Raw genomic sequence first — 17792 nt, forward strand, 5'->3', positions numbered from 1 at the left:
GATTACGAAAAAAATATCTATAATCGAATTGGCGAGTGCCTATTGATTTTACTCACTCTGCGGGGCCCTGCGATAAAGATTCAAATAATATATATAGCATTTTATGTTCTAGTGAACAAAAATATGGCAAAAATTAAATGACACTGATATCGTTTAAAATACTTCGTGTTAACTCGTACAGTGTAATTCTCAAACCAAATAATGGTTTTAGATAAGTGTGAAATTTAAAAGGCGCAGAAGGACGAAGGGCTTTAAGCTTGTTAGCACAAGTACCTACACATGAGAGCCAATTTAAAAGGATTTATACACTTCGGGTATGTAACTTCCTAATTAAATTTGCATACATTTATTAATGAAGGCGCAGAAAAGATTTGAAATTTAGATGGTTGGAATTATTATCAAACAGTACAAAAATAGAGAAGGTTAAGCTTTTGTTACGTCAATATTCCATTTTTTATCAATTTTAAATGTTATTACAGTGTTGTACCTATTGGTCTGGTTTACCTACTTATTTATGGTCGACGATAAAAATTACGTTTTATAAAGGCTCATATGAATGAACACACATAAGTACAAATAATAGTTATTGTTGCAACATATTTTGAACTAAAATGTTGACTGGTTTCTTGAGTGGCAAGCCGTTGCATCGTATACAATAAGGCTTCAGCAAACTTTCGAAAACTTTACCTTTTACGTTAGTTGTCTAATATCTAGATTCTTATATATCTTTTGAAGATTTTTAACATAGCTTTTACTAAGACTATATAAAAGATTATACTAAAGTATTGTTTGTTTAAGTCAATATTTGCCCTGGATCCCACGAAGATAGAATACGTGAATGAGTTACAGTAATTAAAAACTATAGTGCTTCTATCCTCCGATTTATAGATAGGTAGGTATTACGCATACCGCATTAATCGATCATAGCAGTGGAATTTTGTCTACAAACTTAATTAAACTACTAATAAAATTTTACAAAGTTATTTGCAGTGCAGCTCTATTCGGTCACATAATTTACGATACAAGTACCTACTGCACAATTGTTACTTCATTCTGTCGAAAGTTACCTAAAAACCCGCGATTTTTTTATTTGCTGAAAATATAAATTGAGGTTTCATGGTATATGTTTACACTTAAAATTCAATTCCATCATAAAATATTAACGGCATAATGTTCAGTTAGATACAAGTATATTTCATTTTTCCGTGAAGGTTGTTTGTTAAATTCGTTGCATAACTTTGAGGAAATATGTGAATAAGTAAAATGAAGCCTATGTATCAAAACTCAGAAGTTTGCCAAACTTACTCTACGTTGTTGTATTCAAATTATTTGAATGATTAACTAAGATCGTTAATAATTATTACGATGCTATGAGCCTATATGAACGTTCCCAAAACATACTTGGGCTTTTTAATGTGAGATTTAATCTGTTAACCATTATCGTGGATTTTTATGAGAGCAACGTGTGTAGTTCTGAGGAATATAACGTTTGAACATACTAATTTTGTCGTAAAAACTCGAATGTTTAACACATAATAAAGAAAATAAACTATAATTTCATGACCTACTCACCGTCATAACGCAAAGCGGTGTAACATATAATAGACCGAAGTTGACCATGTCAAATATTTCCGAGTTATATTTCATACGATGCTGGATGCATATAGTTTCCAAGTGGCCGTCTCCAAGATCATTTGTAATCGTTTCCACCCAAATAAATTTCGGAGCACTATACGCAGCGCTTGTTATCCAAACACCAAGAATCACCAACTAAAAATAAAACAAAATTTTCGTTATGTAGGCAAATATAGCCTCGGCTTTAATTTATACAACAATAATATGTGTTCATAATATATTATCATAGCTGTTAATTTCACATACTATATGAACTGGAAAGATAATAATATTCATGTATTATCTCCAATAAAATCAAGTCTTCGTCCTAAGTACAGAAGCGGTTATTGATACAAACTGACAATATTATTATAATATAATATTGCCGTTTTGTTACTGAATAGGATCAACATTAGTATTGCGAATCGCTGCCGTCAAAATTGAATACGTGAATAGTCATTTCATACTTGGTGTTGACCGAGGGTCTCATTGTAATGAAATGTGTAGGCATCAGAAAAGCACTGGATATTTTTTTTAGATTAAAGAGATTTTATTTATTTCCCATCAATATGTTCATTTTGAATTATGTTTTAGTTATGTTTTCAATATGTTAGATTTGTCTTTTAAAATTACCAATAAATAGAGAAAAACTTACCCTGAGTCTTGTCGATGTTAGTATCTGCTTACACGTTATTGGATGTATAATAGCGAAGTATCTTTCCGTGCATATTACCACGAGGATAAATATTGAAGCCGTGTAACTCAGTGAATGCACAAACTGATACATTTTGCACAAGAAGTCGCCAAAAACCCAACTGAAAATAGAGACATGTTTCAACTTCGTGTATTATTAAAGTGACAAGCTACATCACACAAAAGCTTTTGGACTTTCCCAGTTAGTAGATATGTATTTGTATAAAATCTTTACTACTATTTACTAACAAAGATTTCAGATTAAGCTTTATTATGTCTTCTTTATATTTTTATGTGACTCAGTAACAAACATTATTAATATCTCAATTGAAACTATAATATTTATAAGACGAGTTGTATGTTAGAAACATTTCTATCTATTGTAATAATATATACTCTAAGATTTCTATATTCAAATAAGTATCTCGTCTTCGATCGTCCTTTACGTTCACGTCTCAACTTTATCGAAAGTTCAATATTGATGCCGCAATAGTATCTAATTAGTTTAGTATTTGCTAAGTGCTTGAATTGAATTTCAAAGTTCTTAACACGTTACCGTATTCATCCATTTATTATGGTATACTGTAAAATAGTCATAAAACTTTGAAAATCCCCAATTCAAGTTCTAAATGATTTTGTACTGGAAGCGTAAATCACTTTATTGCAGTCGCGTCGGCTCGTTTCGTCGGCTATTGTATGTCAGGGTAAATAATGTTTACGTTTCGCGAAATCGTTCAAAAACATATAAAAATTTATCTACGTTATTAATGCCACTTTCATCAATGATAAATCGTTTGCTTTAACAGAGCCCCATTGTTTAAGGGATTTGTTTAGCTTCACTGATTTAAATAAACACTATAATGCGCACTTCATTTAGACCTTATCAAAAGTCGAGCTAGCCAGCAACAAAACAGAATTTTATACATTTCCCACTTTCAACCGTTCCAAAGAATTTACATAAAAGAGTCGTAATAATAACTCTATGCCAAGTGCTGCATTACTGGAGAGGAAACAAATATGTCTGCGTGTTACATTACAAATTACAATCTCTAAGCGCTCAATCAAGATAATTTAATATGTAGTATGATTTTTGGCATAATATTTACACTAAGTAAGAATTTACAATGAAGTAGTGTATTTAATGTACCTATATTGCTAGGTAAAGACTTACCTGGGTATCAGATATATGGTTAAATTTTGGAAGACGCAAAAAACACCCACACATAAGTCGGCGACTGCTAAATTTGCTAAGAAGAAGTTAGTTATAGACCTCAAGCGCCTTGATAGTGTCACCACTAGAATAACAAGAAGATTTCCTGCAACAAAAAAAAATATATTTTTAATTTAAAAAAATAGAGAAAGTCAAGAATCAAGATTATTTATTGAATACCTACTCTTATAATAAAAAAATAATAATAAACTCTTTATACAACTAATGCTTTGTAGTCATTGTAAGACGTAAGTATTTTTTGTTTAAAATTATCTAAAATACGCATACCTATATACGTTGCATATAAAATTTTATTGATATTAATATGTGAATACTCATTCTATTTGTTATTTTTAAATAAAGATTGATGAATTTATCGAAATAAAACAATAAAGTTAAAAAAAAACTTAATTTATATATTATTAGATTATTGAAGTTATCATAATAATACATACATGGAGCAAGTTGTTTTTCGTTCATTTGAAAATGCAAAATTTATTCGTGTTACATTTATAAGTAGGTATGTATTACGTTATTGTTTTCATCGAAAGATATGGGACGACGGTAAAAACAACGATGGCCACAGCTATTTTCAATTCACTATCTTACTCTTAATTTTAAACCACTTCTCTTTATCTACCTAAATAATATCGTTAGTGAATTCTTAATATCTATCTAAGAATAATAAACTTGTATAATATTTTCTACTAGCTTTCCGCCCGCGGCTTCGCACGCGTCTTCAAAGAAAAAAGCGCATAGTTTCCATTCCCGTGGGATTTCCGGGATAAAACCTATCCTATGTGTTAATCCATGTTACCCTCTAAGTATATGTGTGGTAAATTTAAAATTACAATATCTTCAGTAGTATGTATTTGCGTGAAAGAGTAACAAATACACACATACACATCCTCGCAAACTTTCGCATTTATAATATTAGTAGGATTATGCATAATTATTAAAACCCACGTATTAATTCACATGTAAATTACAGCTAATAAAAGGTAATGGGGTTTTTGTAATTTTATATAACCCATGTGTATCTGAACGGGCATTCCGCATTGTTTAAAAGACAAAACAAAAGTTCAATTTATACTAAGGGTCAGCTGTGTCCTTTGCATTTATTTTTATTACCTTATTTCATTTCGAACAATTTAATTAATATGATGCACGCAATGATAATTCTGTATTAATTGCATTTTATATCCAATAAAGTAGAACATTATTCGATTCAGAATTTAAAAGTTCTTAGATTCAGTTAAAATAATTACCTGACTTAATGAATACGGCTAAAAGAATTAGTAGGAGTTTAACTCTTAGCAGAGTTTATATTAAATTTCAAGATAGAATATTCTTACATTTATTCAAACAAATTAAGTAGCCAATGCTGCCTTATATATTTGATCCCTATCATATCCTTTCAGCAGCTTGAAATTCTAATGGGATCTTGTCGGATTTGGCCTTTAGGTACACCCAACTACGTATTTACCATGATCGAAGGATTTAGAAGTCTTTGTGTTATGCAAAGCTTCCCCTAATGTAATTCTCATGTAACAATAATAAAAATTCTTCGTCCAAACATTCTTGCTAAAATGTAAATACCTCGATATTAAATAAGTTTGATTATTGATGAAGTTTATTTGAAAGGACTAAATATTAAATAGACTTTGCTTCAGATCAAATCCAGTCACGTGGAAATTTATTAAATATTGTTTAAGTTAGTGGTTAAGTGAAATTGTATATCGTCACAATATTAACTAAGAGTCTTTGATAATTTTATTGTAATAATTTATACATAGTTGATGTCTGTCTGTGTTGCGACAAGTTGTGAAAAGTGAAAACGCATTAGCGTAATGGTTTTCACTTTTCACACATAAACTACATGACCGATTTTAATTAAATTTGGTACAGATAATCTTTAGACCCTGAGAAAGAACATAGGCTACCTTTAATTGCGAAATAGGTATGTACTTACTGCGGGCGAAGCCGGGCGGACCACTTGTATATAATATAGTATATCTTTTAGATATACAGAAACTATTTATGAAATATTCGAGAAAGCGACATAAATTCAATATCGGTGGATTTTTAAATATAATTTTATAAATTAATTTTAAAAGAAGTATCAATACTCAAGTTAGAACCTTAAAAGTAGAAAGAACTTTGATATACATTGACCAATTAAACCAATTTTGGCAGAGAACCAGCAATATAACAGGAAGAGCTCGTAGAAAGGTTATAAAATCTATATAAATTCGTTACGTCAATAACCTGGGACAATTTATTTATCAGTGTAAAAGGCTGCTTTCATCAGTCAGTGTCACTGACGTTTTAGAAATTCCACGTCAGGTAAAAAGGAGAAGGTTAACGACCACGGATAAATACCTTATATAATATAATAAACTAGCAGTCCGCCCCGGCTTCGCCCGTGGTACATATTCACGTTTTCTCTACGTAAGAACCATCCTCGTACTTCAAGGAATATAATAAAAAAAGAATTAACGAAATCGGTTCAGCCGTTCTCAAGTTATGCGCTTACCAACACATTTTGGGATTCATTTTCATATTATAGATGACAGAAATAGACTGAATTTTCCTTTTTTGAATTAATCAAACTTTAATATTTAACATTGGCACAATAAGATCGCTCTCCAATTACCTGCTTTAATTATTTTTCATTAAGAGCGCTCGAACTTTAAACTACAACAATCACTTTACAACAATCTCTTTAAATTATATTGCTAAATGATATTTTATTTTAAAGAAAATTTATGGATATATGGAATATAATTTCAGGCGAAAGGCCGTCGTGACTCCACTAAATGGGTTGTATCTAGGCAAACCGATTTTAGACGAAATTTTTACCCAAACGGATCTACATCTCATGAAAGATGCGTGTTCTGTGGGTCTCTAGGGCGGCTGGTCTTGAGATTTCACGTTGACCCACAGAAAGTAATCGAGTGGTGTAAGATCACACGATCTTGGTAGCCAGATGATGTCTCCACCACGTGAGATAACAAAGCGCTCGAGCATCTTCCAATAAATTTAATGTTTTCCATGCAATATTCGTCTTGTCTGAGCCACATGTTCTTGAGATCTTTAGCTATAAGCCACAAATAATTCAACATCGTCCTCCGATATCGGTCGTCATCGATAGTGAGCGCGGCTCACACATATTCGAAAACATAAGGGTCAAATTCAAATTCATAAGGTCATAAGCTAGTTAGGTACTACAAGGCCAAAATCCATACGAAATACTGTACTACGCATGCAGGACGTACAGACAAATAAAAGAGAAAACTGTTTATGAAGCTAGTAAAAGTCTGTTTAGTTGGAGTAAATATCAATAATGTAGGCACTGTAAGACGTTGCAGCATTAAACATTGTAGAAACATTCGCATTCGATGTGAAGACGGTACCTACCAACTCAATATTATACAATGTGTACGCAAGTAGTCTCATTAAGTATATAAACACTTCTGTATACATATCTATTATCGCTTCTATATTCATACAAGATACAATGCTAAATGGTTCTTGGTATTTTCGAGACTAACAAAATACTTACATGTACTTAGCAGAGGACATATTACTTTTTATCAGATATCGCCTCTATATATTTTATAAATAAAGTCTTATAAGTTATGTTGGCGTCATAAATTGGACATTGATAATAATCTGTGCTACTTTCAGAGCTACCTGGCAACACTGTTATTCGGGAAGTCATCTTTGATTTACATTTTACACGGCATTCTATACAATCCTTTTCTGTTAATTACTATTTACATTTGTTACATGAAATAAAGTAGGTACATACTTGAGATTAATTTCTTTCTATTATACAACATAACAAGTTATAACAAATTTTAAGCGCGATTCGTTCATTAAAATATTATTTATACCGTTATTTCGAAGACTTTACATGGAGCGTGATCACCGGGGGAACTTACTGAGCATAAAATCAAATACAAGAAAAAGTCCTAAATATTACATGAAGTCAATTTATATTCACCTTACCCTTGTTTCAACGACTTGTTCACTTGTAGGTAATTTGTATGACTGTAGGAGTATTAACAGGAACATTTCGTTCTTGTATTTGAATATTTTTGGTTCACAGAACCGTACACTTACCTACTGTACCTATTAACATAATCGTTTGGTAATAACAAACAGACTGCTCTAATGTGCCTTCGAAGATGTGTCTACAAATTCTTAATATAGAGTTTAAGCACAAGTTTCTGTTAAATTAAAATAAAAAATTAGAATAAATTCTGTAGAACTTGTCATTGCAAACGCGTCGTTGGCAGACCCGCTAGAACGAAACAATTCTGTATCTATTGTCTAATTGAAAGTCAAAAGCTCGGGACGATTTTGAACATTAATTTATTGCGCATTGAAATTCTTTTTACGATCTAGATAATTTAACTTACTATCTGTAATTAAGGACGCATATACAAATTGACGCGCATCAATTTTACGTTTTGAGTCTTACTACTACACGTGCACGGCTCACACACACAGCGAAATGCGAGAAACGACGAAATTATGACTAAACTGACACGACTTGATAATTGAACTTATTTTTATTGCCATGTTTTTTTTTTTTAATTTACTTTGATTTGTTTGTAACGTTGAATGGTCACAAAAGTAGATACCATTTACCTAATTTCATTGGACAGTGATTGATTGGTAAACAAGTACTTGCCAAAGTGTACTTCGAAGACGGCTACTGGAACTAATAGATGATTAGAGCTACGTGTACCAAGTTTGGGCTCATTTTGTTAGTTATGTTGAGACCTTACCTCCGGACTTGATGGAGTGACCTGAAGGTGTACTTCGAAGACGGCTACTGGAACTAATAGACGAGTAGAGCTAGGTATTCCGAGTTTGGGCTCGTTTTGTTAGTTACGTTGAGACCTTACCTCCGGACTTGATGGAGTGACCTGAAGGTGTACTTCGAAGACGGCTACTGGAACTAATAGACGAGTAGAGCTAGGTATGCCGAGTTTGGGCTCGTTTTGTTAGTTACGTTGAGACCTTACCTCCGGACTTGATGGAGTGACCTGAAGGTGTACTTCGAAGACGGCTACTGGAACTAATAGACGAGTAGAGCTAGGTATGCCGAGTTTAGGCTCATTTTGTTAGTTATGTTGAGACCTTACCTCCAGACTTGATGGAGTGACCTGCAGGTGTACTTCGAAGACGGCTACTGGAACTACTAGACGATTTGAGCTAGGTGTGCCGAGTTTGGGCTCATTTTGTTAGTTATATTGAGACCTTACCTCCGCAATTGATAAAGTGACCTGCAGGTGTACTACGAAGACGGCAACTGGAACTAACAGACGAGTAGAGCTAGGTGTGCCGAGTTTGGGCTCGTTTTGTTAGTTATGTCGAGACCTTACCTCCGGACTTGATGGAGTGACCTGAAGGTATACTTCGAAGACTGCTACTGGAACTAATATACGAGCTGAGCTAGGTGTGCCGAGTTTGGGCTCGTTTTTTTAGTATATAATTTTGTTGTGGTATCAAATGCAAGTGGGTTTTCGAAAACTAGAAAGAAAATACTTTTATTTGGCACATACATATACTACTGATAGGTACTTGCAAATACTTTTTAAGTTCCAATATACTGAAACATTACTATAAATAAAATGTTGTGTGGTTTTATGAAACCACGATAAAAGTGAAACTGTTCGAACGGTTCCGAACACTGCTTTGTGTAGCGCATGTCGCGTGGCGAGTAGGTATACCTACTCGGCAGCCGCGATACACGCGACATGCGCTACACAGACCAAAAAGTTTGAGACGATGTAATAAAAGTTTCACTTTAATAAAATCTATCAAAAATCTTATATCATACGTATATAATATGTATCTTTATTTATATCTAACTAGCGACCCGCCCATGCTTCGCATGGGTGCAATGGCACGGCCGCGGCGGCCGGCTGGTACCGCCGCAAACGCTACGTCCCGCAATTTTTAAATCTGTAATATCTTCGAAAATATTCACTTAAATCATGCGGTGTAAAGGGCCATATAGATCTATATTAAATGAACAATGTATCCATGGTATTTAATTGCTTAAGGATTAATGCTGTATTGGTTAAAATCGCTTCGAAAATTAGCCATTATTTGTCGTAAAAAGTAAATGACAAAAAAAAGTAATGGTGGGTTATCCACAAGAGATAGACATATACCATCACGGACTTTTCCGTAGACTTTTTCAATGTGTACAATACTTAGTACATTATTTTGATAGAACTCGTAGGGTTCAGCCTGCGTTTGCAATGTAAGCGGAATAAATGTTATTATTTACGACATCACATTAGAAACCTCAAAAATAACAGTACTTTTCCACTATTTAATGGATGTTATTATACATATAAACCTTCCTCTTGAATCACTCTATCTATTAAAAAAAAAACCACATCAAAATCCGTTGCGTAGTTTCAAATATTTAAGCGTACAAAGGGACATAGGGACAGAGAAAGCGACTTTGTTTTATATGTACTATGTAGTGATGATAGTGATAATATAATGTATCTATCTATTTATAATCAACTAGCGGTCCGCCCCGGCTTCGCCCGTGGTATATATTTCGCAATAAATATAAAACATAGCCTATGTTCTTTCTCAGGGTCTAAAGATTATCTGTGCCAAATTTCATCAAAATCGATCCAGTAGTTTATGCGTGAAAACCATACATACATACAAACCTTTCCTCTTTATAATAATACTAGCGACCCGCCCCGGCTTCGCACGGGTGCAATGCTGATACTAAATACACTACAGAAAAATTGTGAACGTTGTATAGGTATAAAAATATAGCGGCCCGCTCCGGCCGCGGCATCGCAATTCGCACGGGTATAAAATACATAGCCGGGCGGCCGCAAACGCTACGTCCCGCAATTTTTAAATCTGTAATATCTTCGAAAATATTCACTTAAATCATGCGGTGTAAAGGGCCATATAGATCTATATTAAATGAACAATGTATCCATGGTATTTAATTGCTTAAGGATTAATGCTGTATTGGTTAAAATCGCTTCGAAAATTAGCCATTATTTGTCGTAAAAAGTAAATGACAAAAAAAAGTTATTGTGGGTTATCCATAAGAGATAGACATATACCATCGCGGACTTTTCTGTAGACCTTTTCAATGTGTATAATACTTAGTACATTATTTTGATAAAACTCGTAGGGTTCAGCCTGCGTTTGCAATGTAAGCGGAATAAATGTAATTTTTTACGACATCACATTAGAAACCTCAAAAATAACAGTACTTCTCCACTACTTAATGGATATTATTATACATATAAAGCTTCCTCTTGAATCACTCTATCTATTAAAAAAAACCGCATCAAAATCCGTTGCGTAGTTTCAAAGATTTAAGCGTACAAAGGGACATAGGGACATAGGGACAGGGAAAGCGACTTTGTTTTATACTATGTAGTGATGCCACTTTGCGTTGTAATTTTATAACTCAAGAACAGGCTCACCTATCCAAATAAAATGTTTAGGCTTTTTTAAGACTATTAAGTACATGGTTTATGTGAAGTTTGGTAAGGTAGAGTAGTGTATAGTATGGTAGAATAGGATAAAGTAGTGTAGAGTAGAGTAGTGTAGGGTAGGATAGATAGGGTAGGGTTATGTAGGGTAAAAGATAAAAAAATGGATAAAACTCAAGAAAAACAATTCTTTTTAATTAGTTTTCATTATATTACTATGGCAATTTGATGAATGTTCCTGTAGTTCCATATTTCTTTTGAATCTTGGATCGGTCAATTCTGGAAGGAGGCTGTTCTTATAAAATCGAATTAAATGTGTCTTCATGTTCTCCTTCAAAAATTGATCGTCATATCTTTCCGGTTGCCCTTCGGGTGTATCATCACGACTACCTTCACGTAGCTCTAATCGTCTATTATTCCCAGTAGCCGTCTTCGAAGTACACCTTCAGGTCACTCCATCAAGTCCGGAGGTAAGGTCTCAAGTCTCAACGTAACTAACAAAACGAGCCCAAACTCGGCATACTTAGCTCTACTCGTCTATTAGTTCCAGTAGCCGTCTTCGAAGTACACCTTCAGGTCACTCCATCAAGTCCGGAGGTAAGGTCTCAACGTAACTAACAAAACGAGCCCAAACTCGGCATACCTAGCTCTACTCGTCTATTAGTTCCAGTAGCCGTCTTCGAAGTACACCTTCAGGTCACTCCATCAAGTCCGGAGGTAAGGTCTCAACGTAACTAACAAAACGAGCCCAAACTCGGCATACCTAGCTCTACTCGTCTATTAGTTCCAGTAGCCGTCTTCGAAGTACACCTTCAGGTCACTCCATCAAGTCCGGAGGTAAGGTCTCAACATCACTAACAAAACGAGCCCAAACTCGGCATACCTAGCTCTAATCGTTTATTAGTTCCAGTAGCCGTCTTCGAAGTACACCTTCAGGTCACTCCATCAAGTCCGGAGGTAAGGTCTCAACATAACTAACAAAACGAGCCCAAACTCGGCATACCTAGCTCTACTCGTCTATTAGTTCCAGTAGCCATCTTCGAAGTACACCTTCAGGTCACTCCATCAAGTCCGGAGGTAAGGTCTCAACGTAACTAACAAAACGAGCCCAAACTCGGCATACCTAGCTCTACTCGTCTATTAGTTCCAGTAGCCGTCTTCGAAGTACACCTTCAGGTCACTCCATCAAGTCCGGAGGTAAGGTCTCAACATAACTAACAAAACGAGCCCAAACTCGGCAAACCTAGCTCTACTCGTCTTTTAGTTCCAGTAGCCGTCTTCGAAGTACACCTTCAGGTCACTCCATCAAGTCCGGAGGTAAGGTCTCAACATAACTAACAAAACGAGCCCAAACTCGGCATACCTAGCTCTAATCGTTTATTAGTTCCAGTAGCCGTCTTCGAAGTACACCTTCAGGTCACTCCATCAAGTCCGGAGGTAAGGTCTCAACATAACTAACAAAACGAGCCCAAACTCGGCATACCTAGCTCTACTCGTCTATTAGTTCCAGTAGCCGTCTTCGAAGTACACCTTCAGGTCACTCCATCAAGTCCGGAGGTAAGGTCTCAACATAACTAACAAAACGAGCCCAAACTCGGCATACCTAGCTCTACTCGTCTATTAGTTCCAGTAGCCGTCTTCGAAGTACACCTTCAGGTCACTCCATCAAGTCCGGAGGTAAGGTCTCAACTCTCAACATAACTAACAAAACGAGCCCAAACTCGGCATACCTAGCTCTAATCGTTTATTAGTTCCAGTAGCAGTCTTCGAAGTACACGTTCAGGTCACTCCATCAAGTCAGAAACTAAATATGAAATTTATAATCCCATAAGTATAAAATCTATAAATAAAATAAATGCGTGAAGGATCAAGTTTATTAGGTGAAATATTTTGTATTCGTACAGTGATCTTTTCGTAAACGAGGAGCTGCTTACAAGCGTCACAGTGTCTACTCACAACGGCGGCTGAGCGCAGACTAAATTACTAAAATATTTCATTACAAATTGTGTTGCAATAATTCAAGGTAGTGACAAATAAAATAACCCTTATTTCAATGCAATAAGTATCACGCGTTACAGCTAAATATGTGAAAAAATAAGATTTGATTTTAATTTTTTTCTCAGCCTATTTGTAACATTTTGATAGTTTTATCTAGTACCTTTTTGAGTTAGACATGTCTACTTACTTAAAATATTTTTAAATAAATCAATTTGTTTTATTAAATACAAGAAAAATGTTCGTTTATTCAGCACGATATTGTCAATTTTGGGTGAAGAGGCAACGGAAATTATTTTTTTCAATATTATAAACCAAAATTTTCGACTTAAAATATAGTACCTTTTAAAGATTAAGGAGTAATCTATTTATGGTAATTATTAGTTAAACTTGGTTTTGTACTATTTCGCCGCAAAATGCACTGAAAAACTGCGTATTTTTGTCAGATTCGTAAACGCGTCCTTAAGACGAATTTTGCAAGTAACCTTATTTTTAACTAGGTATACATTGCTTAACTTTGCTTAAAAATAAATCCACTTACCAAAAAAACAACAACAGAACACAATCGTGTATAATGTGATGAATATTGCTCTCACATCTGTTCTGTCGAATATAAACTCTTCATCTGGTACAAAAAAGTCACTTTCGTTAGCACTCGTAGATGAGTTCTCCAGGTCCCTGAAGTTAGTTTCTTTCGCTGTTTGATTGACAGCCCCCAACATGCTGAACGACACATCATTCGGTTCGATAAAGCGCTTCATGCTACACATATTCGTAATTCCGTCGAATTTATCGCTTCACTGGACGTATTAACCTGAGATCGTCCATCTGAAAACAAAGGTGGGTATTTGAATAAATGTTTAGTGATTAAATATGTAATATTCATAAAATAAAAGCTTATTCGCAATTAAGCTTCCTTGACAACAAGATTGGAGAGATAAGTACAACAGCTCTATACCATGGTCTATGGAACCGGTAATTGTACTACGCAGTATAACCAGCGAAAAACGCTCAATTGTTTAGCTAGATAAACAGAAATAAAACCACTTTAAAATATGAAGTGAACCTAGTTTTTATCTATATGATACATGAGTGTCAACAAAGCTCTGCATTGTAAAAATTTTATAAAAATCAGTCAGAATATTTATACTTTCATGATATGAAAAAACTTATAGCCTTAGGCACCAAGACCCAGACTAAAGAATAACGTTAAAAATACTTTTTAAAAGTTGAGAAGATTTTACTTTTTACTTTTTAAAAGTTTTTCAATTTTTACAGCAAGCTTGCAAATATTTCGAGCGATAAGCCGTAGCTTTAGATAAAGCAGCAACTTAATTTATTTCGCTTTTTAAATGTATAATCAATAAATGCAATAAGCATTAAATGGGCATGTAATAGGTTAATAAAGAGAAGCTCATCCCAGCTCGTTAATCGTTTTATCTGCCCTAATTGCTTTATCAATAAAGTTCACCAAAATAACGGGCGCGGGGCGACATATCGTTTTTATCGGTGAGAGTATATTTATGGTTAGTAAAATGCAATAACTTTTTTATAAAGCGAATTAGTTGCGCCACAGTCCACTCAAATATTTTTTTAATATAGTCTAATATACAGGGTGTACCAAAAAGTAGTGATGAACGGAAGCTGAGAGGTAGAGGACCTAGAGGGCTATCCGAATCACCCCCATGTATGTTATGCGATTTTTCGTATTTTCGGAGTTATTACGTTTTTTTCAATTTTTCACCTATCGCCGAGTACGATGATATTTTCACTCATGCTGACGTCAATGATTGCGGAAGATGCTTGATTTTTTTTTGTGTGCTAAGCTGAAAGATAGGCCAATTTAATATGGTAACATTTACTATCGTTAGATCTTTGAATGGAATAAAAAAAAGAATTAAATGGCAAGAAAGATAAAATTACCCAGTATGTTCACCACTTCAAGGGCCCGTAAAAAAATAAAATCACATAAAAAAAGTATTCCGTTTGACTTTTAAAAACTTGCTCTATCTATCAGATAGCTACCCTAAAAATTTCATTTAATTATTGAGAAGGCTTCAATCGAAAAATTTAAATCTAAATGTGGTAAGTGAAAAAATTGAATTAACATGATGATCATTAAAACCAATAAATAGGTGTTTAATTACCAGAAATTTTTAAAATAACCCCGCTGTTGCTCAATGCAAGTGCGACATCACCGTAAAAAGTTGTCTTTTAAATGTCTGAATACCCTTTTATCATTTTTAATGGTTTCTTCTGCTACTATGAATTTCCGGGTTATTTCGTCCAAATTGTGGCAGTCTCTCGTCTTTGTAGTATCCCCACGGAAAAAAATCAATAGGGTTTAGGTCGAGGGACCGTGGAGGCCAGGCTTTAAGGCAGGCGTCACCGGTGCATGCGCAGGCTGCAACGACCAATCCATCTTTCAGGGTATCTTTGCCCTTTAGTCTGGCCTGCACGGTCCCCGGACATAAACCCTATTGATTTTTTTCCGTGGGGATACTACAAAGACGAGAGACTGCCACAATTTGGACGAAATAACCCGGAAATTCATAGTAGCAGAAGAAACCATTAAAAATGATAAAAGGGTATTCAGACATTTAAAAGACAACTTTTTACGGTGATGTCGAACTTGCATTGAGCAACAGCGGGGTTATTTTAAAAATTTCTGGTAATTAAACACCTATTTATTGGTTTTAATGATCATCATGTTAATTCAATTTTTGCACTTACCACATTTAGATTTAAATTTTTCGATTGAAGCCTTCTCAATAATTAAATGAAATTTTCAGGGTAGCTATCTGATAGATAGAGCAAGTTTTTAAAAGTCAAACGGAAAACTTTTTTTATGTGATTTTATTTTTTTACGGGCCCTTGAAGTGGTGAACATACTGGGTAATTTTATCTTTCTTGCCATTTAATTCTTTTTTTTATTCCATTCAAAGATCTAACGTTAGTAAATGTTACCATACTGAATTGGCCTATCTTTCAGCTTAGCACACAAAAAAAAATCAACAATCTTCCGCAATCATTGACGTCAGCATGAGTGAAAATATCATCGTACTCGGCGATAGGTGAAAAATTGAAAAAAAACGTCATAACTCCGAAAATACGAAAAATCGCATAACATACATGGGGGTGATTCGGATAGCCCTCTAGGTCCTCTACCTCTCAGCTTCCGTTCATCACTACTTTTTGGTACACCCTGTATATTATGGATATGCAGATAAGCATTAAATGAATGTTATTAAATTATAAATATAATTTTTGTTGGCAGGTAGGTCTGAGTAAGAACAAAGCTTATTAAAAAGTTTCATGAGGTAAATTACATACTTCTGTATTTCATTTATTTTACTTTGTAAAATATATCCCTCCGTTTTGTCAATAGATACCATAATAACGAAGTCAACGAAACTTCCACAAAGGACGTATAAAATTGATTAGGTTAGGCGTTCAAACCAGATCTAACCGTGTAGCCGCATATTTCAATGATTGCTGTGTCAACAGTATGTTAATATCCGGATACCAGTGACGCCATATAAACCCTTTTAAAAAATGTGTTTTAAAAAATTGATTAAAAAATGTTTAACAGATGATCTTATCGTATGTTTATTTTGCACGCCTCATAAGCGAAGCGTTGAGGTGGGTACTACTGTCACTTCGCGCAAAACATCTGATTTTTCAAACTTAAAATGTCTTTATGTATCATACATTGCACTTGTAAGATAATACATACACACACATATTAAGAAAAAACACTATTTTTAACGTTCATGATATTTTTGATGTCATTTTTGTTATTTAAACTAGTTAAAAAACAGTTTAAAAAAGTTCTGTCTTGGACGTCCGTGTGTCTGTATGTGCGGATCCTTTTTCTTGTTAACACGATAGCGACCGAAATACTTTACTAATCGAGTCTTTTTTTTTTCTTACGCTTGAGTATGCTCAGGAATAGAACCCTTGTGTCCCTTCGTCCAGCATACTCACCACAACTCACCATGGAATCCTGATATTTCATGAATGTCAAAAAACTGTTCTGAAATAGTGCTAAATAGTGCCCAAAGGAAAAAAATAGTGCTCTTGTACTTGCGAAGTTATAGCCATAGTTCGATGAGTATGCTGGACGAAGGTTTCGCCCAGCATACTCACCTCCGTCCGGAGAATCTGTATACGCTTCAAACATAATTCATACTTCAAAAAATAGTTCCCAAATAGTGCCAAACGGTGCCCAAAAAGAAAAAACAGTGCTCGAATAACTTCGGAGTTACAGGCTTCGTTCAGTGAGTATGCTGGGCGTAGGTTCTACGCCCAGCATACTCACCTCAGTGCGCGAATATCGAACGAGCTATAGGAACAATTTACGTCTCAAAAAATTGTGCTTGAAATAGTGCCCAATATCAGTCCAATTTTTGCTTGACTTTTGACCTAGAAAACCATTAAATTTGATTGTAAACTTCTACATACATTACATTGAGTACAGTCGAATACAATATTATTAACTTTCTTTCTAACAATTTTTGTCTTGTGTAAATTATTTGTTTTGTTATATTGTCTATGTAAGGGAGTATTTACTTTAGAATCGCAATATTATTAATTACACATTATTTTAATAATACTTTATAATAATATGATTAAGCCTTCGCGCGTCGCATGGGACCCCGGTAGCTAGGAACAATGATTTTATATATTTGTCTAGATCACGGCGCTTGAAGGATTAAGATATCAAATGAAATAAATCATGCATGAAAAATAAAGTTGCTGTTATTAATGCTTAC

The 17792-nt window shown here is 34.4% G+C and overlaps 1 protein-coding gene across 1 annotated transcript in view; it reads right to left on the minus strand.

Moving 5' to 3' along the window:
• Nucleotides 1-17792, minus strand: part of TrissinR (Trissin receptor) — a 70214-nt gene that overhangs the window by 14822 nt on the left and 37600 nt on the right. The window contains exons 2-5 of the mRNA XM_090113665.1: nt 13559-13845; nt 3479-3623; nt 2270-2429; nt 1573-1770 (exon numbers count right to left, since the gene is read on the minus strand). Coding sequence (XP_089969791.1) covers nt 1573-1770; nt 2270-2429; nt 3479-3623; nt 13559-13787 — 732 coding nt within the window. The 5' untranslated portion in view covers nt 13788-13845. The remainder of the gene's footprint in view (nt 1-1572; nt 1771-2269; nt 2430-3478; nt 3624-13558; nt 13846-17792) is intronic.

The sequence above is a fragment of the Colias eurytheme genome, chromosome 2 (assembly GCF_061535395.1).
Source record: "Colias eurytheme isolate Ceu_HAF_F1 chromosome 2, ilColEury1 Martin Lab GWU primary, whole genome shotgun sequence".
NCBI classification, from domain to species: Eukaryota; Metazoa; Arthropoda; class Insecta; order Lepidoptera; family Pieridae; genus Colias; species Colias eurytheme.